Source organism: Pteropus alecto, unplaced genomic scaffold, assembly GCF_000325575.1.
Source record: "Pteropus alecto unplaced genomic scaffold, ASM32557v1 scaffold92, whole genome shotgun sequence".
NCBI lineage: Eukaryota > Metazoa > Chordata > Mammalia > Chiroptera > Pteropodidae > Pteropus > Pteropus alecto.
Window position 1 is genome coordinate 1,156,956 of NW_006432447.1, and position 25,964 is coordinate 1,182,919.

Sequence of the window (25,964 nt, forward strand, 5' to 3'; positions counted from 1 at the left end):
AATTAGTTGTAAAAAGTTCTTCTGATTATAAAAGAGCATGAAATGAAGGGCTCAAAGTCAAAGTTATTTTTAGTAGAATATTAAAGACTGTGTTCTGGAATGGAGATGTGTTAAGTGGTTGCTACAAATTTTGGTAAGTCCGCTTCTAAAAATTTTTCTCTTTTCATATCCAGTAAAGAATAAAAATAATTCAGAGTTGGGAGCATAAGGGAATTATACAGAAAAGTGAATGAGTTAAGCATTAGACCACAGCTAAATGTCCATTGGTGGAGCGAGGAGTTCTGTTAAAAAATATTGTAAAGTATCTAAACACCATCAAGTTTAATAAGCAGTAGTAATCTTAGGGTCATTTGGTAATAGAACATGAAATGGAAATCTTATTTTTATATATAGTAGTGGCCATAACAGAAGGAGGAGGAGTGGGAGAAGGAGAAATAAAAAGGGATGTAAAGAACTACTTGGCATTAGATTTAAGAGAAAGCAAGGTGACCGGGAAAGCTTGTGTTTCCTGTGTTGTCTGACCTAACTAGGGATGAAGGGCAGGATGAGGTTGATGGTCTCAAGCAGGTGGTGGTGGCTAGACAGGGAGCGCTGGGGCAGAGAGAGGTGCTGGCCTGGAGCAGGCACACAGGACACAGGTGCTCCCACAGTGGCTCCCACCACTGAGTTGTGGGAGGTCTTATGCGAAACACTTGGGCCTCCTCCCACTGGGTCCATGTAGGTGGAGCTGGCGGAGGGTTGGTCTGAGCTAAGTTGGGAGGACATGGGACATTTTTGTGGTTAGATGGTGGGTTTGAGGGCTTCAGGTGCACAAGACTTCAAGAGTAACTCCTTGGGGATGTGAAGTACAGCATAGGGAATATAGTCAATAATATTGTAATTACGTATAGTGCCAGGTGGGTACCAGACTAATTGGAGGGATCACTTTGTAAATTATATAAATGTCTAACCACTATGCTGTACACCTGAACTGATATAATATCGAATGTCAACTCTAATTGAAAAATTTAAAAATAAATAAATAAAATTTCCAGTCCTCCCTTCCCCCGACCCCCAAAGTAACTCATTTTATTTTACATCCACCTACAGCCCTAACAGCAGGGCTGAGTGGAAGCTGGGAGGACTCCAGCACTCCTAAGTTTTATTAGGGTGTCTGTATGTATAAGACCTCAGTTCTGGGCCATCTGTCTGACAGGAACCCAGCACTATAGCCTCAGGGTAGTCAAGGGCTTTTTAAAGCATAAGATACAGGAAAGACCCAAGTCTGTATCTTTTATCCTTAAGATTTAAGCTTGTTGTTAGAAAAGTTCTGAGTTACTGTTGTCAGAGTTCAGTGAGGACTTTCAGGCTCCACTGAAATTTTCACCTCATAATCGGAGGGCAGCTCCAAGTTTTATAGATTTAAAACCCTGAAAAGTGTTCTAGAAGTGAGTTGGATTGAATAAAGCTTTTCCTTTAAAATAATCACACCTTCCATTACTTATTTCTTCTGCATTTTGATAAACTTCTTGAAAATGTAGCACTTCTAATGAACTCCAAGGAGCTTTCTCAGATTACCTCCACAGGGAACCAGAACAAGATGAGAAACACAATTATTTTGATTTGAGTGCTTTCTTGAAGAGTTGAACAATAAGACAAATGGAAACAACCATTAATAAACCATGAATGCGTTTTCTTGTATTTTTTACTTAGTAGCAAATGTAAAAGCCTGTTGGTGATAGTCTTAAATAATGACAACTATATCTCTTTTGGAAAAACTTCACATTTATTTTACATAGAATAAACCGTACAGATCTTTAGTGTACAGTTGGATGGGTTTTGACAAGTGCATAAACTCATGTAACTATCATCCAGATCAATATATAGAACATTTTCACTCCTGCTGTGCCCTTTTCCAGTCAATACTCCCATTGACAGGCAATCATTCTTCTCATTTCTATCGACTAGTTTTGGCTCTTCTTGAACTTCATGTAAACAAAATCATATCGTTAAGTACTGTTTTGTTCCTAGATTCTTTTGCTCAGCATAATGTTTCGAGATTCATCCATGTTTTAGCATGTAGCGATAGTTTGTTCCTTTTTTTTTTACTGCCAAGTAGCATTCTATGAATATACCATTATTCTGTTGATGGACATTTGGGTTGTTTCCAGTTTGGGGCTATTATAAATATGAAAAAAGCAGCTTTGAATATTCATCTGTTTTTTTTTGTTGTTTTTTTTTTTTTTGTTTTTTAATGAACATGTGTTTTCATTGCTCTTGGGCAAATACCGAGGAATGGAATTGCTGAGTCATAGAGTAGAGGTATATTTAACTTTTTACAATACTGCCTCACTATTTTCCAGAGTGGTAGCTTCATTTTCATTCACAACAGCAGTGTCTGAGGGTTCCAGGCCTTCCACATCTTCACCAAGACTTGATGTTATCAGTCTTTTTAATTCGAGCTATTCTAAGGGTGTGTAGAGATATTCCATTGTGATTTTAACTTGCATTTTCGATGAGGAAAATCAGGCACCTTTTGATGTGCTAAATGCCTATTTGTGTGTCTTCTTTCGTGAAGTAGCTTTTCAATTCTGTTGCCCAATGTTCAGCTCTTTATTAAAGCTTTTATTGAGAATATGGCCTTATCAGGTGGGATTCTATTGACTGATCATGTTTTTTAATATAGAATCTGAATGTTGTGCAGACATTGAGGCAGCTATGGTAGAAATAAGAGAGCTAGGTAAGAGCATTAGATTTAGATTTTTCCAAACAGTTTAAGTTTCTCAGGACAATTATAGAAGCCACCATTTTATTACTAAAAGGTTCCATCTGCTATTTCAGTTCAGTTTCAAAATAGAGAACAATCACTCTATAATCTGTATCAAATTAGAGTTGGGGAAATTTATATAAAAGTGGTGGTATAGCCTGTAACATGATATTTTTATAGCGTTATACTTTTGAGACATAATTTTATTTAACGACTACCCCAATTTGTGTCATAATGAACATGTGCTAAAGGCTCATTAAAACTTTTTGCATTATAAGTCATCTTTTAAAAAATATAAACACAAAGATGTCATTGCGGAAATATAAACGATCTCTAAGATCATTTCCAATTCTAAGAGTTTATGAAAAGGAATTCTCCAAGTATTAACAATTGTTCATTGTTATTTGGTATAACTGAGGCTCCCACGATTCCTAAATTCTGATAAACAAATGATCGACACAAGCACTGTCCAACAGAACTTTCTTCTATGATGGAAATGTTTTATTAAGTGATTCCAATATGGAAGCCAATATCCACATGTGACTACTGAACATTGAAATGTGGCTAGGATGACTAAGGGATTGAAATTTAAATTTTATTTTAACTAATTAAATTAAAATTTAAATAGCTATCTAGTGCTAGCGACTACACTATTGGATAGCACAGACCTATACCCTTCAAAAAAGAAATGATCTAAAATGTTATTTTTTTTTCCCTTAAGAGGGTCTTTTTATCAGTGTCAGGCCTCCTCCCCTTGTCCTATGTAGAAAGCTGTGACCAGGCAAATGGAACGTACGTGATGTGGAAATGGAACTGGGGGCAAGGTAGGTAGGCCAGGAAGCGGAAGTGATGCGAACAACTGATTTCAAGGGGACCTCCCTCCTCTCCCCAGAAATGCTATGGAGCACATACATGCCACATATTGTTAAATAAAACAGAAATGGTCCTCGTAGTCATATACTGTATTATGCTGCAAGTAAATGTGCTTTGTCCCTTCAGGGCACTGGGTGTTTCCTAGAAGATTTACGACATTATATTTTACAGTTCTGCTGTTAATCTAACATTCCCTAACAGACCCTGCAGTCTCTGAAGACAGAAAACTTGTTAGTATTCAATTCTTTCTACTATTATGGCAAAGCCTCATATATACTAGGCAAGCAATAAAAAATAAATTTTTATTATTATAAATGTTTAAATATGTAATTTCTATAAAAGTAGAAAAAGCAGAGCAGGAGTTAGCACAGCAGAGGTTAATTTACAGTGGAGGTCTAAAATGCACCCCTAAAGAGTTAGATGACGATCATATTATACCAGCCATGCAAAGCTTATTCTATGCTATGTATTTTTTGGATTTATAAAGTCACACCCCGTGTGGTCTGGCAAGAATTCTGATTCTACTACGTTAAAACTTTAGTATAAATAATTTAGCTGAATTTTTTAAATATAACCTGCAATAAATTTACATAGTTACTAGATAGCTGCTTAAAGACTAGGATAAAACACTTCATCTGTGCTGAAATAGTTCCAAAGGTTTTTAACAGATTTTTACCTGGGCTGCTTTTTTAAAGTCGCCTCCATTCCTTGTTTATATACACACTTCTTTGGGAACCACTCTGGGTTCTCTCATTATAGCTGATGAGAATGTGTTTTTCAGATGTGAAAAGTGGTGTTGTGGTTAGAAAAAAAAAAAAAAACAATAAAGGAGGGGTAAAAATCAGTCTCCTAAAATCCCATGTTGACAGTCTTCACCAGTTGTGGATGCATGCAAACATAATTCTTACAAGAAGCATAACTGCAAACAATATACCTCTCTTAAAGCCCGTTCTTTAATTAAGGCAGAGATTAGATGTGGCAGTCATAATCTGTAATAATAGATAACATTTATTGAATGTTTACTATGACTATGTTTCAGGCAATATTCTAGGCAGTTAACATGTATTAATTCATATAATCTTCATAGCAAATCTATGAAGTCAATAATATTGTTAATCCTGTTTTCGTTGAGGAAATAGGCACAGAGAAGTTAAGTTTGTACAAGATCACGCAGGGATTAAATGATGGAGTCAAGATTCCAAGCCAGGCTGAGTGACCCCCAAATCAGGCTTAACTACTATGCTATGCCACAACTACACACACGCAGGGAAAGCTTGCTTGCAGCCAACCTAAGAAAAGCATGTTCTGTTCTAATCACTGACTCAAGTTTAACACGTGTACAGCCAAGAGAAAGCAGCAGATTGATTGTAAAGCTTACTTCTGCTTCGAAAGGCAATGAAGATGAAAATGAGGGCTGTAAAAAAAGGTTGGTTTTCTAAACTTTATGTATATCACCAAAACAAAGTGGTCAAAAAAAAAATGTACCCCTATGTTAGTTATATCTGCAAGATCCAATGAAATATTTCTATTAAGAAAATCTAAAATTAAAATGTGAGCTCAGCATTTACAAAATTTTTGCCTTAAAATCTGGAAATCATGTTGATGGAATAATTAGAAAAAAATGTAACAGGCAAGTCATTAACGCCTCATTACCATCCTTCACAGCAGCTCACAGTGCTACAAGTAATCTAATATGTTTACAATTAACTTTGCCTTACAAAATTCTTATTGAGGAGGTCTTTTACCCCATAGCTAAAAACATACTATTTTTAAAATGCCACTTCTATTAAAGGAGTTTCCAAAAACACACGAAATAACAGCAGTAGCACTTACCATGTACTAGAAACTGTTCTGAGTTTTACATGTGTATTCTATTTAGTCTTAATAATCTATTTAGTCTTTAATCCTCAGAACAATCTAGTGAGGTAGGTATTATTATTATTATTTATAATGTACATGAGGAAACTCAGGTATGGAGAGGTGAAGTAACTTGCTCAAGGTCACACAAATGGTGGCGCTAAGATTCAAATCCAGGTATCCTGGCTCTAGAGTATCAGCTCTCAGACCCTAAGTTGTCACAATGAAGAGAAGATACTTTTCCTGTAACACATATATATTATTGAACAAACCCTAGTCATGGCCGAAATGGAATGAGTAAAGATGGCAAGAGGAACTTCCATGCAAACATTTCTCATGGATTTTGTTAAATTATTCAAATGTTCAAGATAAAATAACTTAAAATTTAGTTATTTGTTCTTTAATTCCAGTTTTGCTTATACCCAAATCAGTAATATTTTTCCTTTATTTTTCTAAATGAGGGCTAAATATGAAAATTTTCTAATTTTCTTTTCAGAGCTTTACCCAAAGTTATCCGTTGGCAGTAACTTAAAAAAGCAACAAAGCATTTTTAAAATAGTTGCCTTCCTTATCAGATGTCTGCTAAACCTCTAAAGGAAACTTAAAATTTTTTTGATCCTAATGGCTCCTACATTACCTTCAGTTAAATAAAACAATTTTGAGCTTATTCTAGGCTTAGGCCTAGAAGACTGCCAAATGACTATTCACCAACCACGTGCATCCTAGGTATTAAATACTAACTTTAGAGTTATTCACCTCCAGAGAAGGGTGCACAGATCAGCAAGATTTGGCTCTCTGAACTCTTCTTTTTAGGATAACAGCTGTTCAAAAATCTGAGCTCGTTAAGCCCTTTAAAGGGCCCATTTTGTGTCGTTTTAGGATTATTTCTGGGACACTCTGGCAGCAAAATATACATGTAACTGCCTTTCCAAGCACTTAGATCAGTCATTGCTCCCAAAGAACCAATACTAACGGGGATATTTTGGAAATGTGGGCTTTGTTTGGATGGCACAGATTAATGGCACCACTGGCATTTGGTGGCGGGGGGTGGGGGACCAGGGAAATTCAATGTCTTGCAATGTATGGGACAATCTCACACGATGAAACATAGTTTGGCATCCTGTGACTCTTGAAAGTCCATTTATGTAGGAGAAAAATCATTTATGATTATTTGAACCTAGAACCTAACTTTTCACATGTAAACACAAAGTACTTTTTTGCATAGCTTTAAAATTCATTAAAGTTTCCAAATATGCAACTACCATGTAAATCAAGATTGTACTTTGTTTTGTGCAGAACTCTACTATGCATTTAGCGGGGAAAAACCTTATCAATGAAAATGCTCTTCATGTTACAATAGTCTACATGTAGTAATCACATACATGACCACACATACATCAGAAGACAATACTTCGTTTGTTTTTACCATATATTCCAGGAGTATATATGGGGTTTTTTGTTTTTACATTTATACAGTTTACATTGCTTGACCCATAAATAACACTCGTTTAAGATTAATAGGGCCATAGTTTTAAAGAGTATTTATATACTTCATTGTCTTCTGAAGACAATACTTCATTGTCTTCTGATGTTATGCTCGAGCATTTACATACTGAAATACAAGTTATAAAGTACTTTTTCTTATTTCTGTTCTACATTACAATTATTATATACACTTTAATTATGTGTGGAGACATTTATTTTCACTTCAGGATAGTAAAGGGGACATTTTGTACAAAAAGGAAGGAATGGGTTTGATAGTGTCAGACTTAGATGTCAGCTGTAATACAAAGATGCAACCTGCACAGGTAGAAAATAGCTAAAGATGACAAATGTCTGTTTTCAGTACCGAGTAACCTTCAATACAGTTTAATCAAGTAGAAAAACCTGTTTAGTTCTTCACTTTTACACTGGAACTCCTAATTAAATGACACAGTATATTCTTTCTGATGAAACAATATGTACTAAACTTTCAGATGACTATGCAGATGAGCTGATACCATCCCAGAAAGGCTAGAATCAGTGCTGCTTTGTTCCAGTCCCTCCTCTTCTTCTACCCTCAGATGCTGATGTGTAATAGAAACAGAGCTTTGTTAGGTGGTGGGTCTGCAGTTTTGCTGTGTGGAGAATCGATTTATTACCACCATCCTCCACATTTCATTTACATACTGTTACTCTAAAATAACTTAACATTCTTAACATTTCTCTCTTCACTTCAAAGCCAAATATTTGGTTCACTTTTTGTAGATACAACCTTTTATAAAGGTCAAAGAGCTGCTAAAATAGTTCACTGCACATGACAAACATATTCAAATAGTCAAACATATTTGTATATTGTAATTAATTTTTTCAAGATATTTGTGAAAAATATATAATAAAGCAAAAATTTGCAGAGTAATCTAATAGTAGCCAATGGAAACATAGAATTCTAATTTTTTCTTATATTTTCAACATTCTTTTTTATGTATCAACTTTCCTTAGATTTAAAGATTCAGATTGGCAAATTCAAACTACAGAAATGAATGAGCAAGATTTAAAGATTTTACTTTTTTAAATTCTTAGCAGTAGACTCTACTATGGAAAAAATCAAAATGAACTTGTGGTCCATAAATTGTTGTAAGATAACCTCCACTAAATGTGAATGAGCTGGATAAGATTTAAGTCTTTTCTCATACTTATGTTTCCAGGTAATAAACTTTAAATTTTCTTATTACCAAATGAAAGAGTATGTAAATTTTTCAAATTAAACAAAAGCATTCACTTAACAAATCAGTTTATTAAGATTAAGGTTGTGCATAAAGCCACAATAATGACAATTCAAATGAAGTAAACAGAATAAACCATTTATTAAAACAATGTATAATAAAATACTTTTTGATCTAATGCTATAGTGGTAAACATTTCCCCCTCATTAACATTCCACCTAAAATAGTTAAATTACAACATAATCGGACCAGAACTTGAAAATACTTGTCCTTCAACACTCAATAACTAAACATGAGGTGAGTGCACATCTAGGTTTTCTTCACGAGTAAAAGATAGAGAACAATAACCTAAAAAAGAAATAAAATACCATGTGCCTAAAGGTTAACTTTTATTTACCCTGCTCACTGGTTCCAACTTACAATTCTCATATATCCAATAAATATTTCATGAATCATCCCATTCCCCACAGAAAATAAATATTAGAATCAAAATAAGGATAAGAGTTGGGTTTTAAACTGCACTTTATTTGTTACTATAACAGTGTCTCTTTTTTTTTTTGAACTGATCAACCATAAGCATGTAAGAAGTTCTCTTCTGAATGGAGCTGCTTCCACAGCTCCTTGGATATCAATAAGTAAATTAGAAAGGTCAATTTGTAATTCTCTCCTCCTTTATAGCACTTCCAAGCAGTGTGTGTGACACATACCACAGAGGTAGGAAAGACCATCTTTAATAAATTATCTTCTTAATTGTAGAGAATTTCTTAACATAAAACTGAAAAATGGCTAAACCATGCCTTTGATGGGTTCCCAAAGACCAAAGATCCATTTCCTCTTTGAAGAATCAGGTCCCTGGAGTGTCCTGGCCTTCATAGGGCACTTGATAACGAGATCCACAACTGCGCTGAGAGAGCCTTCTGCTGCTCTCATTTGCCGATTCTCTGGACCACCCAGTCTTGCTGGCAGAGAGGGCAGCGATTGTTCTGTTTCACCCATAGGGACATACAGCAGTTGTGGAAGGAATGATTACATTCTCCCCAGACCACTAAAAGAAAAAAAAGTTATTTGACATTACATATTTCAATTTAAATTACTGAGCTCAAATATATAGCTTATTTTATATTATGAATAATAAATACAGTTCATAATCTCAAAGACAGTCAATTGGTCAAAAAATTTTTTCTATCTATAAAGAAAGAGAAACTTACACGTGTAAATTACACTTAAGAAGTGAGATAAAGAAATGTGCTTGGGGGACTTTCCATCGATGTTTTAGAATTTGTGGATGTGGTGCTCCCCATCCCGCCATTCCTACACAGCTCCACAGGCTATCCTCCTGAAGTTAAGAGATAAAAACCTTGAGCCTTCCTTAGATCTCAGATCTTCTCAGTCACATACTGACCTTGGAGACCTCTGGGGCTTTATTTTACTGAAAAATGTCCTCCAGATTTTTATGTACCAAGATATGAGTTTTAAATATTTTCAGTTCATAGTAGGCTATTAAAAATAGATGACATGCTTCTAAACATTATCAGCTATACATCTACTGAGCTGTTTGCTAGAGGTGGTGATGAGTTGCGTTAAGTCATCCATAAGCAGTATAATTCCTCATGTGACAAAAAATGAAATTTTCAAAGTGGCTGGCTAGAAAGAGAGGTCTCTCTATGATCAAAGAAAGCCAGTCTACACCTCACAATTCCCAAATTAATATTTTTTAAACAAATATCATGAAAGAAAAACTTTAAACTGAGGGAAATCACGCACAATGCAGAATACAATCTTAAAGGTGGGCTTCATCTGTCCCTTGCTTGACCAACTGAGCTATATGACAACCAAGTAATGAAAACATAAGAAAAAAAGAAAAAAGAAAAAACTTCTTATGAAAAGTGGCTGCAGGGAGTAGGAAGCAAGGGGGAATAATTCTAGTGTTTCAGGAGGAAGAACACAGGATTTGATCAAAACTGCATAAATCATTATTAAGAACCTATATGTAAACCACACAAGCATAAAGTACAAAGTTAACCTTTCATTGTAGGAAAACATTTAAACACTTTCATGTAGCAATCTAGAAGTGATGACTTCAAGAACTAGGATATAAAAACCTTTGAACTGCTTAAAACATTTAGTTTAAGAGAACTTTGGTAGGCCCAGACTATTAGGAAAATTTAGTCGATTTTTATATACAAACTATATCCCCCAAAGATCAAGACTTAGAATTTTTTCTACCTTAGTTGAAAAGTTAAATAGTATATCAAAGAGTACTGAAAATTAAAATGCTTTATTAGAATGAAACCCTAACAAAACTGACCTATAACAATCAAAATTCAAATGATGTTTTGGCAAATTCCTTATTGTATAATTTCCTTTATGGAAGAGAATTGTTTATCAAAATGTCTACTATGCTCATGTCTGGAATATATAACCAATTCTTCTTAATTACAGAACTTGAGGATTAATTCCATTAAGGCCTTTTGAGAACCAACACATTTTATATTAATAATAGATCACTGCTTTACAGTTTATTTTTGTGTATTGATAAAGTCAATCTTAATAGCAAATTCAAACATCCCCACTGAGAGAAAACCTTCAGTTGAAAAAGCAAGAGATCGAAATTACAACATACCAACACAATCCTCTTGTTTGTTTTCAGCTTGACATCTAAGACAGGCATCTAAAAGTAAACAAATAGCAATTCTCATTCTGATGCTCAGAATGCAATTTTTAAACCCAGACACTTCAAAGTCAAATAAAAGCCCAAAGGGTTAGAGATGGAGATAAGAGACCCATATTATTACTTTCTCATCTGAACATAACTGTTTAAAGATGAATAAAGTACAAGGCACTCTACTTAAATTTACTCATGACCAGGAGCAATTTCACAAGGGTTACCGACCCTCTAATTTTACAAGCTTTAATAAAAACAAGTCCTGACAGTAGATGCAACCACTAGAGAAAAACAAGCCGTACCCCTCTATATTAGAAGTTTTTATAAGCTCACTTGGCACGCTCACATAGATCAACCTTAGGAGTAGTTTATTTTCAAGACACCCTTTTAAATAAGACACACACATAAGTAGGTATTTGCTTATACATACAAAGAAACTCTAGGATACCTGAGAAACTAATAATAAAGTCTACCTGGGAGGGGACAAAATGGAAAGAAGTTTTCATTGCATATTTTCTTTAACTTTTGAATTATGTGATTGTATAATCTATATAAAAATCAAATTAGTTTAAAAAACAGCTTCTAAATACTAGGTTCTCTCTTTTTTTTCTTTAAAGAAAATGCTCCCTTTACAAATAAGTCTGAGCCCAAAGCATTTACCCAACAATGGCAAAGTATTTTAATAAATTACTTGGGAGCAAATATTAGGAATAGGAATCTAAAGGGTATAATCAGAATTTTTCAAAATTCAGTCTCGAGGAGATAATATTGAATATTTCAAGGACTAAGAAAATAGATTTATTCACTAGCTGGAAGAGGAGTCAAAATTGGGTAGAAGGAAGTTCAAACCAAGAGCCAAAAAGTTTTTAACATAAACTGGAGAAAAATAATTCTGTAAAAATAGACACATGAAGCTGAAGCCTGCTTCTCTTCTTAAAAGGGATTATGCGCAGGCATTTGTTTGCTTCTCTCTGCATGCTTTTACCCTGAAAAAACACACCACCCAGGCCTCTTCAGTGTGGATTATAAACAACCACTGCCTCCTAAGACTTTCTTTAATTCCATAATTACTGAGTATCTATTCTGTGCAAAAATCATGCACTGGAGACACCAAAATGACCAAGTCTGGGTCCCTGATTTCTTCGGCAAATGGGGAGGCAGACAGGCAAAAAGCTAAATATCATGAGGATCATGATATAACAGTGAAGCCATGGCTCTGGTTCTACGCAATCACAGAATTAGTTTGTGATCCCAACTGCCTCTTTTACAAATCAGGAAAAGAAGGCTCCAATAGGTTCTGTCAAATGTCCAAGTTAACATATAGCCAAGAAGGATGACTCTGGCTCTTTATAACTTGGCAGTACGAGCGAGCACATACATTCCCCTCTTACTATGCAGCACTTGCTAACTGTGCCATCTGCTCCTTTCAGAATGAAGGGAGGGGAGTGGAAACCAAGGAAGAGTGTTAACCACATCAGAATGAGTAGACAGGGTCAAGAAGTCATAATAAATCATTAAGGCATATGAGATGAATTCAAATATTAAGGAAATGGGATTAAAAGGGCTCTCTTTATAGAATCTAGGAATCTCTGACTTATGCTTATAGCTTTGATTTAGGTGATCAAAAACTGACCTAAATCAATTAAAGATTCCCAAAGTTTCAGATAAAAGAAAAAAGCTTTTTATGTTCCTAATATTAAAAACAGCACATTTCTAAGGAGTCCAATAACAGTAATACTTTTAGAGTGATGCTAGGGTGAGGACTGGGAAGTCTGAAAAACAAACTTCTTTGCTGTCACCTGACCACTAAGTGGATTTGAACATCTCATAAACAAAATACAAATACTTTTAACTCAAAGTATAGCTGTTGCAAATGTGCAACATCAATCCACAGAACACTTGCTATAATTAGAAAGTCAATGTGAACGAGTGCCATTTAGAGCCCATACTTTGACTTACTTTAAATATCCCAGTAAAGTTTATTTGTTGCAAGAGTTCAACTACTACCTTAAATTCTGCATTTCTACTTACTAGTTAAAAAATTTTCTTTGAAGAGAAAAAGAAAATACGCTTTCAGGAACAAAGAAATTTAGGGGACAAAAATCTTAAGCAAAGCCTGGCTTACAAAATAAAGGAGAGCAATTCTCTTTATTTCCTCCAATTCTCACCTATTTTCAGAGCAAGACACAAAGTTTTTAAACTACAGAAACCTCAGTTTTCTTCACCTACCCTCAAGATACAATATTTAAGGTGCTCTCACAACTTTTAAATGCCCTACTTAAAAATAACAACTTGCATTTAAACAGCACCTTTTTCAAGGTGAGAGCTTGAAACAACATAAAACAAAACGGGATGAAACTGTTCTGAAAGGTTTCACTTGATATATTTTATTACAAATATCATAGAAAGAAGAAGACTTAGTCTGACTTAGAGTAGGCAGTATCTTCTCCAGGAAATGGCATCCTATGACAGGGAGGGTCCAGAAAAGGGATTAAGTTTTATGTTTCTGTAAAGGGGTTTGTTTACATTATTCAATTCCCATGAAAGTTAAATATTTTTGAACCACAATGTATCTCCTTCAAGTCAAGCGAGTGCCGTCTGACCCGTCTTGCATCATTTAGATTTAAATGATTCAAGCAGCACAGCAGTAGCTAATCCAGAAATGCAATGGCTGGGAATACTTCTCTTCCTTGCACTTCTCAAGAGAACTGACGGTGTCGTTTTTCTGGAAGATGACCAGAGCATCACTTTGGTGCGTGACCAGGACCATTAAAGTGCTCTGCTGAATCAGGACCTTTACCCTGACCCCTCTGCGGTTTGCTTTTAGAGATGGCGCTAGAGCTGGCCACACTAACCGAAGTGGCCAGTTCCCAACGAACCACTCAGCTGTATTTTCTTGGTTACACCCATCTTTACCTGAACTTATCTTATCTAATTATTCTGCTTGCTGCCCTTTTCTCTCCCTAGACTCCAGCCCCAGGCGCTGTACGTCTGTTGAGCGACCTCACGGCCCCAGGTGGCGGCCACAGCCCTGGCGTGGCCCCTTGTACCCCGGCTCTGGGGCAGGGCGTTCCCCGCCCCTTCTCCTTCGGGCAGGAGTCTCTCCGAGCCTTCGCCCGATCCCCGGTCCGGAGCCAGTCCCGCGGAGGCCGTGGCGCGACCCGGGCCTCGCGTGCAGCGCTTACCCATCACCTGGACCCTGCAGATGGCGCACGTATCGCACTCTACGTCCCAGCTCCACATAGCCACTGCGTTCCATTTCTTGAGAGAGAACATTTTGTCGCCTCCCGACTTGGAGCCTGCACTCCCGGAGTGAGAGGACAGGGTGCAGGGCTCCTCGCCGTCTTCCACGTCGGCCATGGCGGCGGCGCGGAGCCGGCGGCGGAGACGTTGGGTCGGGGAAGGCGGGCGGCTATGGCGGCTCTGTGGGGGCCCCCAACGAGCCACAGCGCCGCCCGCAGGCCACTTGCTACTGCGACGCCTACGGCAGAGGCCGCTCGCGGTTGGCTGGCGCGGGACAGTGACGTCACCGTACGCCAGCGCCCGGCCGCAGTCCCCGCCCACTCCCGGTGATGGGGCAATTTAGAAGGCTAAGGGCCTGGGGACGACAGCGTAATGAAGTCCGACCGCCGAGCTGTTGAGTGTTACTGTCGTGAGAGCTATTGCATACGACGCAGGAGCCACACGTTCTGCTTTATGCCTTCATGAAACTTACCGCTCTCAGAAATTATCTCGTTAAAATATCCATTTGTCGACGCTCCCAAATGTAAATTCCATCAGAGCAGGGACCATGCCTTCATCATCACCTTGTCCCCCGTATCTAAAAAATATCTGACTACAGGAGGACCAGTTATTTGTTGAGAGAATGAATGTCCTTCATGATCTTCTAGAAATCTGGTTCGATGGTTCTCAAACGTTTGGTCACGGGACCGCTTTACAGTTACAAATTATTAAGACTTTAAAGAGCTTTTGTTTGTGGAGGATATATACTTGCTTTTAAAGAAATTAAAACAGGAAAATTTTTGAAATAACTAATAAACCCTACAAGTTATTATTAGAGCGATGACATCACATAATGTAGCTTCTGGAAACACCACCCAGAGAGAATGAAAAGAGAGAAATAGCTCCGAATATTGTTATGCAACTAGTTTTGACCTCGGAACGGATCCCAGGAACCCCCGGGACCACTATCTGAGAACCTCTGATCTAATTTAAGCTTTTCTACGTAGGAGGAATGAGGTCCTCCTACATATAAAAGTAACTTAAAGAGCGCACTGCCACTGCGTAATGGTGACAGTTTTGAAGCCAGGGTCTATTGCTTGCCCAGAGTCATATAATTATGTTTTCCCAAGCAAAACAGATAACGTCTCCATTTAAAAGATGACAAAGCTAAGGCACAGAGAGCCTGAGGAGATGCCTGATTTGCACCACCACCTAGTGGTGGACACCTGCGGTGTCAGGTTTGGGATTCAAAGCCACCCAGCTCTTACTGGGCCTTCCATCATTCCCTCATCTCCAGGTGTCAAGCTTTGTGCCTGAGTAGGGGCTAACCAAGCTCAAGGAATTTGACAGAGGAGACAAGGACGCATAAATACCTAAAAATATAAATAAAGACATAGGGTCACATTTGACTAGGCGCTAATACATGCTGTTTTTTGAGTGGCCTGTTAAGTGCTGTGAGGGACAGAGATGTTCTGAGGACTGATGCAGTGAGAGAAACCCTCATAGAAGAGGTGAAGTTTGAAATGGGGGGAGATGGGAGGCCCTGGAGGTCAGGAAATGAGTGAAGAAAGCAACCCTCTACAAGCTGTCAGCTGGAGCAGAGCAGTAGTAGTGGCGGCAGTCATGAGTTTGACCACATTAACTTTATGAGCCAGACAAAAATGCCTATAAACAAACCCAGATGAACCATACACAATGCGTGTTCTGTTCATATTAAGTGACCACACGTTCGACTAGAGATGGCTATAAATGCAAGATAGCTGATAAAAAAAAAAAAAAAGGCTGGAACCAGATGAGGATAAAATGCACCCAGTTGGTAGAAATTAAACAGTTTGAAAGAGAAAAGGAGAGAAACTCAGATGAAAGGATGAAAGATAGAAGCTGGTTAAAGACAGGGAATGATACATGCTCATGCCAAGTCTGAACCTCATCACCCAGCCCCTGGATTATTGTGTCCTGACTTCCTTCCTGTCTCTCCTCTTCAGTCTAACTGGCATTCAATCTCATGTGCTGTTTAATTTTCCTATATCCCCTTTTCCACCTGGCACTCTCCTGCTCCATGGCTCTGAATTATCATCAGAACAAAATCTAAATGTCCCAGTTGGTCATTTAAATGCTGCCACAATATGGCCCCAATGTACTTTTTTAGTGTTAGCTCCAAGCACTCCTCCCTGAGACTCTTGTCAAATTGGTCTGCTCAGTCATGTAAACATACCCTGGGCTTTTTTTCTCCCCTCACATTTTAACATCTCCAGAATTGGACAGAATTTCCCCTACCTGCTCTGGCTGGATTGCCCTCTGCACTTAGGAAAAACTTACTCATCTTTGTGTACTCACTGACCTCTCATTGCCACCATTTATTCATGTCTTCCCAGGAAATTATAACAAAATTGTGTTTCTTCTACTATTTTGGCTGGGTCACATAGCAACCCAAAAAAGATGTTTATCCAACAATTTTAAGTTTCAATTGATGACTCATAAATGATAAAAATATTAAAATAGTTAAATGAATATGTGATGAAAAAAAGCAAGTACTCTTAATAGACTCTCCAGAAATACCTATATATTTATAAACAGACACATACTACATCAACTCATTTTTAAAATTTTTAATTCTGGTAAAATACACATAACAAAGTTTTACCATCCTAACCATTTTAAAATATATGGTTTAGTAGTATTAAGTACATTCACATTGTTAGGCAACAAATCTACACACTTTTTCATCTTCCAAAACTGAAACTCTATACCCATTAAACAACTTCCCATTTCCCCCTTCTCCACTTGGCAACCACCATTCTACTTTCTGTTTCTAAGTTTGGCTATTTTAGGTAGCTGTGCAAGTGGAATCATATAGTATTTGTCCTTTTGCAACTGGCTTATTTCACTTAGCATAATGTCCTCAAGGTTCACCCATGTTGTAGCATGTGTCTTAATTTCCTTCCTTTTTTAAGGCTGAATAATATTCCATTGTAGGAGTATGCCACATTTTGCTTATCCATTCATCTGCTGGACATTTGGGTTGCTTCCACTGTTTGATTATTGTAAATAATGCTGCTATGAACAGGAGTGTACGTATGTCTCTTCATGATTCTGCTTTCAAGTCTTTTGGATTTATACCCAGAATTGGAATTACTAACTCATATTACATCAATTTGTTTTCAATATGAAATTTTCACATATACTAGTCTCTAGCCAGCTTTTTTGGTTTAATAGTATTATTAGGACACCTTTCTAGATAAGCACTTACGTATCCACGTTATTCTTTTTAATGGGTGCATAGTATTTCACCACACACGTTTACTGAAATTTATTTCCCTCAGAACCCTTTGAGAGACATTTAGTTGTTTCCAAGGTATAATAAACACTGCTGTAGTGTTTGTTATACATAATTCCTCTATACATAATTCCTTGTGCATGTGTGAGAGTATATCTATAAAATAAATTTCTAAAAGTAGAATGCCTGGGTCAATAGTTATATATTTTTCATTTTGATTGACATTGCCAAAATAACTTTAAAGAAGAATACAGACTTTACACTCCCACCCAGTGGATGTTAGTGGCAAATTTCAAAAAAGGTTTTGTTGTTGTTGTTTTGTTTTTTTAAAGCAGGAACAATTTCTCAGGAGTCCTCATACATTGTATATATAAATTCTGAAGATTTGTTATATTATTTCAATTCTTATGCACTATTGTTGTTTACTTTTAACATATGAGGATCTTGTCTTTCTAGGTAGATGTTAAGAACATAATATACTATATTTACTATACCCATTCCCACTTCTACAGTTAATTTGGTGCCACCAACTTGCCAGCATTTATACATAGAATAAATGATAGTTTTTTAACTTCATAATAAAAAGGTCTTGTCTTCTTTTTTTTCTCTTTTCTATTTTTCTTATGCAGCTGTTGTAAGTGAGATAACTGGAATCATTCAATTTTAACACCAATACACATCAGTAATAACAGCCACTAATATTTATTTTTGAGCATGTATTATGAAACAGGTATTATCCTGGAATGCTTGACATACGTTACCTCATTCAATGCTCACCAAATGAGAAAGGTGCTATTCTTATCTGTATCTTACATAAGGAGAAACAGTGGGGTTATCTGAGTTGCCCAATATCACACATGTGGCAAGCAGTAAGTTTCCATAGAGAATTCTAATTTATAAAATTATTGGGTTTATGCTTTTCATCTGCACCATTTTGTCATGGCATATAAAACTCAACGAATCCAATTTATCATCCATACATCGATCAACCACACCTCTTCCATTTCCCATAGAGTTATTTGACATCTTCACTGGAGGTAAAGTGATTAGAAGTTTCCTCACTTGGGTCAGAGTCCCGTTTTGGGGGATGTTGTCTTTTAGAAAGTGGTTATTATTTTGCAGCATTCCTATCATTCCTAACTACAGATATATTTATGAAAGAAGATTCTTTTTTGGACAAAGATCACGACTTTCTTCAAATTATAAATTTTACGTGCACAAGAGAAGCTCCAGAGAAGAATCCCACATATTTTTACTAAGGCTTATTTGTGAAACCATGTTTTAGAAAAGTGACAAAGATTAAAACTACTTTGAACTTTCATAAAACAGTCTTATCAAAGTTTAAAACTTGAAAGGGGGCTGGTTACAGTGAAAAAATATTATTATAGAACAATCAATATCTTTCTAGGCATGTCTGGCTATGGAAATAGATAACATCCATAAGAAAATATGGCATCCATATTCAGTTTTTAGCCTGTGAAAGAAATAATGAACAGGAAATCATAAATTTAAAACAGAAAAAAAGTTCAACTTCATACAACAGAGAGTAAACATATGTAAATCATTACCCCTTAAGAGGTAGCACATGCTTCATAAAGAGTTTAGGTAAATTTACTATTTCAGACCCACTATACACGAACAGGAACCAGGATGTGGGTAGCCGCGGGTGGGGGAGTTGAAGAGAGAAGTAGGTTTGCACTAATACTTGAGAGAACTATCTTGTTTCTTTACTACTTGTCCCCTGGTACAATCATCATCTATCAGAATGAATTGATGACTTAGGGAACTGTTACATATAATCAAAATTCTCATAATTTTATTAAGTGCAAAATCTGCCGCTGATGGCAGAGTCTACCCCAGCTGAGTGGCCAGGCTCCATATAGCGCCCCCTGGTGGGTGTGACTAATGGACACAAACATCCAAGAACATACCTTTTTCTTCTTTTTACTGCTAACATTAGATTTCTTGCTATTTTTCCAAATAGATCTGAAGGTGTCTGAGGAGATCCGAGGAGTGACTGTAATTTTTAAGACTGGAAGTTTACCTGAGAGGGGAAGGACGTAATAGTAAGTGGGTAGGATATCTCACAACTCCATTTGATGGACTGAGTCTTGGGCTTCTGGGAGGGGCATTCTCCCACATTCTTATTATATTTTGGCAACCTTTCTTCTCACTTAATACCTTTTCTTTATATCTTCTTGATGTGAGTTATCATAACAATGAATTTATTTCTGTAATAAGTTCTTACACTAGTCCTTTCTTTTTCATTCCCACTGTCATATATTTTACCCAGACGATTGCCAGAGACTTCTGGTCTTCCCAACCTCAGATTTCCCCAACCCCAAATCCATCTTGGACTCTACTTCCCGATTAATTATCTGAAAGCAAAATTCTGATCTTGTCATTCATCATCTCATCATCTTTTTAGCTTCTGGAATAGATCTTGAGTTTTTTAGGGGTTTCCACTCCCCTGCCCTCCCAGGGGAGAGTACATAACCCAGAGCAGGCCATTTAGTGTATTTCTTCTACCTGGCACAGTGATTGGTTAAAAGGTATGCAAGCGACTCATGACAGTCCAGTGAAATCAGGAGAAAGGCTCTTTCTTGAGATTAAACTGATAGAATGTATGAGAATAGAATCAACACAGAAGTAGACCTTCCAGGAGATGGAGGTAGGCAGTGTTATTCGAAATCCTGAATCCACCTGGACCTGTAGCTAGAACCATCCCTGGACTTTCAGTTATATGGGTCAACAAATTTCCTTTTGTAGCTAAATCAGTTTGAGTTGGTTTTGTATCACTTGAAACCAAGAGTTCACACTGATTTTCCTATAAAGGCTGGCTGTATTGTGATTTATAAGAAATATATATTTTGTCATTCAGATGACCAAAATATACTTCTCACATATATTTGGTCTTAGTCCACAGTTCTGGGCTCACAGCTCCCAAAACTCCTGGAATTTCCTGAGTGATAAGAGCAATGGGAGCATCTTTTGTGATAATATTTGCTCTCTTGTCCTCAGTTCCTGAAAACTATGTTAGATCTATGAAGGTAAAAGAGTTTCTTGTTATTCATATCAAGTCCTTTACAACCACAACTGAGTTTATGTTAATAAGGTGACTTTTGGAAAATCTCTAAAGTTGGGTGCTGGTTGCCAAAGGACCATGCATAGAGTGTTGGAACTTTCAGTCTCACCTTCAGATTTCTGCAGAGGAAAGAGGGGCTAATCGCCAATGGCCAATGATTCCATCAATCATGCCTATGTAATAAAGCCTCCATAAAAACTGAAAAGGATGGGGTTCAGAGAGCTTCCAGGTTGGGGAACCAGAATGCTTCCACATACCACTATGCAAGGCCCAAACTCCATGAGGACAGAAGTTCCTTTGCTCAGGATCCTACCCTATGTTTCTCTTCATCTGGCTGGTGATTTGTATCTTTTAATGTCCTTTTTAATAAACTGGTAATCTAGTGAGTAAACTGGTTTCCTGAGTCCTGTGAGCCGCTCTAGCAAGTTAATCAAACCCAAGGAGGAGGTCGTGAGAGCCTCTGATTCATAGCCAGTCAGTCACAACCTGGACTTGCAATTGGCATCTGAAGTAGAGGGCAGTCTTGTGTGACTGCTCCCTTAACCTGTGAAATCTGATGTTATCTCTGGGTAGATAGTGTCAGAATCTAGTTGAATTGTAGGACACCCAGCAGGTGTGAGTAGTAAAGCATTTAGGAATGAGTAGATGTGGACAAGTGGAAGGGAACACGAACTGGAACACTCTACCTGTCTTTCTGGTTCTCAGTGCTTCTAGTATGTCAGCAGCAGCCATTTCTCCCACAACATTGTTTCCAAGGTCAATTTCCCTTAAGTGGGCAGAGTATTTGATCAGGCTAATCAAAAAAATGACAAAACAAAATCGTGTTGTTCCAAGTATGGTTACTCAGAGAAACTCTGGTTATTTTGGAGTACGATCCCTCTTTTTAGGTCCTCTTTACCCTACCTCACCCCCTTTCCAAAGATGATGCACCGACCCAGTTTGAAACTGGAGACATTCGAATCCAGTTTTTTTCCAATTTAATCTCTAGTTTGGATGCCTAGCCTAAGTTAGTTGGTAGGATAAGGATTTTTAGTTGCCTTGGATCTTCTATTTATTTATTTATTCAAAAGATATGGTACAGTATTGTCAGCGCTTCCCAGTCTTTGAGATTTTACACACCAGTAAAATGTCAAAAAACTTTGGGAAATTGAAAAAGGTCAGTTTGGCAACTTTTAGTATGCCAAATAAACAAGAACTCTTACCTAGCAACACTGTAAAAGAACAAATATTTTTACATAAAAATCATCTCAAAATAAAAGATATCTTCTTAAGTCAAGTAAGTTTGGCTTTATGAAAAATGAACACTCTACCTGTCTTTATTTTTCTAATTTTTTGAGGACTATTGAAAATTCCTTTATAACCTGGCACTGGCCTGCCAACTAGCCTTTTGGAATCTCTGGTGTCTTTAGGGTTAAAGAGTAGACGTGGAATCTGGCGAATGCCTGGTTTCCTGGTAAGCTTCTACCTCTTGTCGACCATGAGATCATGGGCAGGTCATGTTCCCTCTTGCGTCTCACCTTCCTCATCTGTAAAATTGGCCTGAAAAGGTCTATTTTGATACTTCATATGGCTGTGGTGAAAACAGAATGCAGCAGTTCCTATGAAAGCATCTTGCAAAATACAATACCAAAAATGCTCTTATACACACTTACCAAATGTGTATTATATGCCTAACATTCCAGGTATTAAAAAGAATTTAACACATGGTTTCTGTTCTGAAGGAAATTATCATGACTATGAATAAAACAATTTTGAACCATACCAGGTGCTGGGGATATGAAACTTCAGCTAGAGTCAGCAGGGAATACAAGGCCATTCTCTTACTCCCTGTACACATTTTCTACTGATTCAGCAGTCAGAATTCAAGGCCAGGGCTGAATGGTGCTGCCAGACTCTCCCTCTCAAAGGTCTTGATCCCAAGAAAACAATCTGTTTAATCAGGACTTGATCAGCTTTGGCTTTCTAAACTGCCTGATTGTGTCCAATTCCTCAGAGAACGTGGGTGAGAATGAGCTTCCTTTAAAGAGGAAATAGGGGTGCATGCGCAGAAAGAAGGTGGAGAGTGTCGAAGACAAACTTCACAACTCCACAATTCTGCATCTAGGTCTGATTTCAGAGGCCATGGATTTAACCACTAATACGCAACTCTGCATGAGCTATGGTTTTATGGAGCATTCGCTATGCATTGGATGTGATCATGGCCACCCACATGCTTAAGCACTTGTGCCCAGCACAAAAGAGCCTTCCAAGGGTGTGAGTGGGACTGAAATCCAGCCATGCTCTGCTTGCCAAGTCCTGGGCCCTGAAACATAGACCTGGAAGGGGTAATTTCCTCTGACTCATTGGCCAGAGGTGGTGCCTCTTTTAATTCACCTGACCAAAGGGGCTCTTTTTCTAAATTGCATAAAAGAGCTAGCTGGAGCCCTAGGCAGTATATTTAGCACCTTACATATATGATCTCATCTAACCTGAAAACAATCTCTTGAATTAGACACTATTATTATCTCCGTTTTTACGAACGAGGAAACTGAGATATAGAGGTTATTTAACTTGCTTAAGATTTACACTGCTAGTAAATTGTGGAGCAGGGATGTGAACTCAGGTAGTCTGCTTGAAAATAACCACTAAGTATGATTCAAATATACCAAGAAAATGTTTTAATCTCCAGTATTCTCAATTCTTACACTTTCAAAAAGAAAATAAAAAGATTTAAGTATTTAGTGGTATTTATGTATCCTATTACACAGAGCCAGAAGCTGCACAGGACCCCATGCTCAGAAAGGCTCGTCACTTGATTTAGTGCTCTGCTGACATCATCTTGAAATTCTTAATTATATTTGAACAAGGGCCCATGAAGGCCCAAAATTACATTTGCACTGAGCCCCCACAAATTCTGTAGCCAGTTCTGCTGTTATATTTAGTGTGGCAGATCAGGAAGCAAAATCTGACAAAGAGTCAGCCTTAAGTAATTGTATTTTTCTATTGGCCTCATAGACCAGCGGTTTCCAATCTTTTTGGCACCAGAGACCAGTGCTCCTATGACAATCTAATGCCTGATTATCTGAGGTGGAGCTGAGGCAGTGATGCTAGTGCTGGGGTGTGCCCTCAAATACAGATGAAGCTTCGCTCACTCACCACTCACCTCCTGCTGTGTGGACTCATTCCTAACAAGCCATGGACTGGTACTGGTCCGTGGCCCAGGGGTTGGGAACTCTTGCCAGAGACCATTGCTGGATGAATCTTGCTTAGAGGAAAGCCTAGTTCATGAAAAGAGTAGTCAGGAGGGTTCCTCCAATCAAGCCAGCATTTGGCTCCTGCCTTAAGCTTAAAGAAGCCACTGATACCAGATTTAGGGGTAGACAGAAGCAGCAGAGCTGGGTAAGGCCTCATCACAAACCAAAGGCATGATATGACTTGTCCCTGGACTAGCTAATCTGAAAGTAAGACTAGACCCATGTGGTACCAAGGGTAAACAGGTAGTTAGTGCCCCATAATCTCCATCACCAAATCTTACCCCAACATAAATGTATGTGCATAAGCCACCCCAACTAAATATTCAATAAAACAAAGCTTTGGGGCTGATTTTGTTAGCAGGCCTCCAGATAAGTCCCTTGCTTCCCCATCCATCCACTGAACTCGTCTTTTGTGGATACATAGGACCCTCAATGATAAAAGGTGAGAAACCATAAACCTGTTGCCTGGAGTGCTCTTGGAGCCTGTTTGATCATGCTCCAGTTTGTTCTACAGCTAACCCAGAACTAGGATTGCCAGGGCGGGGTGGGGTTACAAAATAGTGCTTCTACGTCCAGGGCCCTAGCCTGTCAGCATGACAGAGAAGTGCAAAAGGAAAGTGCATGTTGGATCTGCAAAGGTGGAGATGGGGAAGGGAGCTGTCCTCAAGGTGAGCATGCTGCTCATTGCACAAGTCACATCAGAAAATCACCAATCATCAATGAGATAGGGTGAGGCTGAAAAGGCACAAAATAGATGAATGATCTAAATACCATGCATGTTAAATTTGCACTAAATTATCCTTATAAGTTCAAGTTAGTGAGGTCACTAGAGTAGTAAGGAGAAATCTTAAAAGCAGCCAGAGAAAAAGGACAAATTATGTCCAAAAGAGCAAAGATAAAAGTGACAGCAGATTTCTATTCAGAAACAATGCATGCAGAAGACAGTGGAGCAACATCTTGAAAGTATTAACTATCGACCAAGAATTCTATATCTGGAAAAAATATCTTTAAAAATTAAGGCAAAAAAGACTTTTTAAACATATAAAAGCTTAGAGAATTCATTGTCAGCAGATTAGGACTATAAGAAATGTATAAATAAATCCTTCAAGCAGAAGGAAAATGATACTAGATCAAAATTTCGATATATTGAAAAGATTGAGGAACATTGGAAATGATAAATATGTGAATATGTTTAAAAGACTTCCCCCTCTTATTTAAAAAATAAATAATAGATTTATTTTTTAAAAAATAGAGAAAAATATCTTAAAAATTTACAAATATGTGGAAACTAAATAACACTCTTTTAGATAATCTATAGGTCAAAGAAGAAATCAAAAGGGAAATTAGATAATAGTTTGAATTGAATGACAATGAAAATACAACACATCAAGATTTGTAGGATACAATGAAAGAGTGCTTAGTATGAATAGAAACATTTACATTAGAAAAATAAAAAGGTTTAAGTTATTGAACTTGAGCTTCTACCTTAATAAACTAGAAAGAGCATATTAAACCCAAGGTAAGCAGAATAAAGAAAATAATAAAGATAAAAAGATAAATCAGTAAAATTGAAAAAAAGAAAATTGAAAGTTGGTTTTATTGAGATTAATAAAATTGATAATTTCTTAATAGGTTGATTGGAAAAAAGAGAGAAAATCAATTATCAATATCAAGCATGAAAAAGGAGACATCACTACAAATCTCACGGTCATGAAAACACTTAGAAGGAAATATTATAAATAAATTTATGCCAATTTTTTGAAAACTTAGGTGAAATGAACTAATTTCTTGAAAGACACAAACTACCAAAGCTTTCCCCAAGAAAAATATAACCAAAATAGCCCTCTATCTATTAAAAAATTGAATTTCTAGTTTCAAAATCTTCTCATAAATTTAGAAAACTCCAGCTCCAGATATCTTCATGGGTGAATTCTACCAAATATTTAAAGATAAAATAATCCCAATTCTACACAAGTTCTTTCATAAAGAAGACGAGGGAATACTTTTTAACTCATTCTGTAAGGCCAAAATTACTCTGATCTTAATACCAGATAAAGACATTACAAGAAAAAAAAAACTGTGAATCAACATTCTTCATGAACATAGATACTTAAGTGTTAACAATATAGTAAAAGTATAATACATCAGGAATATGTTAAACCTAGTGATATATTAAAAGGATAATAAAATGAAGTTTATTAATACAATTATTACATTAATTAATTAATTAATTAATTAATTAATACAATTATAATTAATTAATACAATTATAATCCTTTCTGTATTAATTGTATAATTATA

General features: G+C 37.0%; 1 protein-coding gene across 2 annotated transcripts; it reads right to left on the reverse strand.

Moving 5' to 3' along the window:
• Positions 1-8,232: 8,232 nt before the first annotated feature.
• Positions 8,233-14,311, reverse strand: RNF7 (ring finger protein 7). Of its 2 annotated transcripts, none has more exons than XM_006907185.3 (3): positions 14,039-14,311; positions 10,805-10,852; positions 8,233-9,226 (listed from the first exon to the last, which is right to left on the reverse strand). In XM_006907185.3, the coding sequence occupies exons 1-3, from the start codon at positions 14,204-14,206 to the stop codon at positions 9,170-9,172; spliced, it is 273 nt and encodes a 90-aa protein (XP_006907247.1). In that variant the 5' UTR covers positions 14,207-14,311; the 3' UTR covers positions 8,233-9,169. The 2 variants fall into 2 exon arrangements, with proteins under 2 accessions (XP_006907247.1, XP_006907246.1); XM_006907184.3 differs by having other exon boundaries at positions 14,032-14,299.
• Between the last annotated feature and the right edge of the window lie 11,653 nt (positions 14,312-25,964).

Excerpts from the sequence above, each read along its gene's own strand:
- RNF7 (XM_006907184.3), bottom strand. The coding sequence starts at position 14,206 with ATGGCCGACGTGGAAGACGGCGAGGAGCCCTGCACCCTGTCCTCTCAC. Across the intron at positions 10,853-14,031 it reads CTGCAGGGTCCAGGTGATGG|ATGCCTGTCTTAGATGTCAA; the intron begins GTAAGCGCTGCA and ends GTTTACTTTTAG. Across the intron at positions 9,227-10,804 it reads CAAACAAGAGGATTGTGTTG|TGGTCTGGGGAGAATGTAAT; the intron begins GTATGTTGTAAT and ends TTTTTCTTTTAG.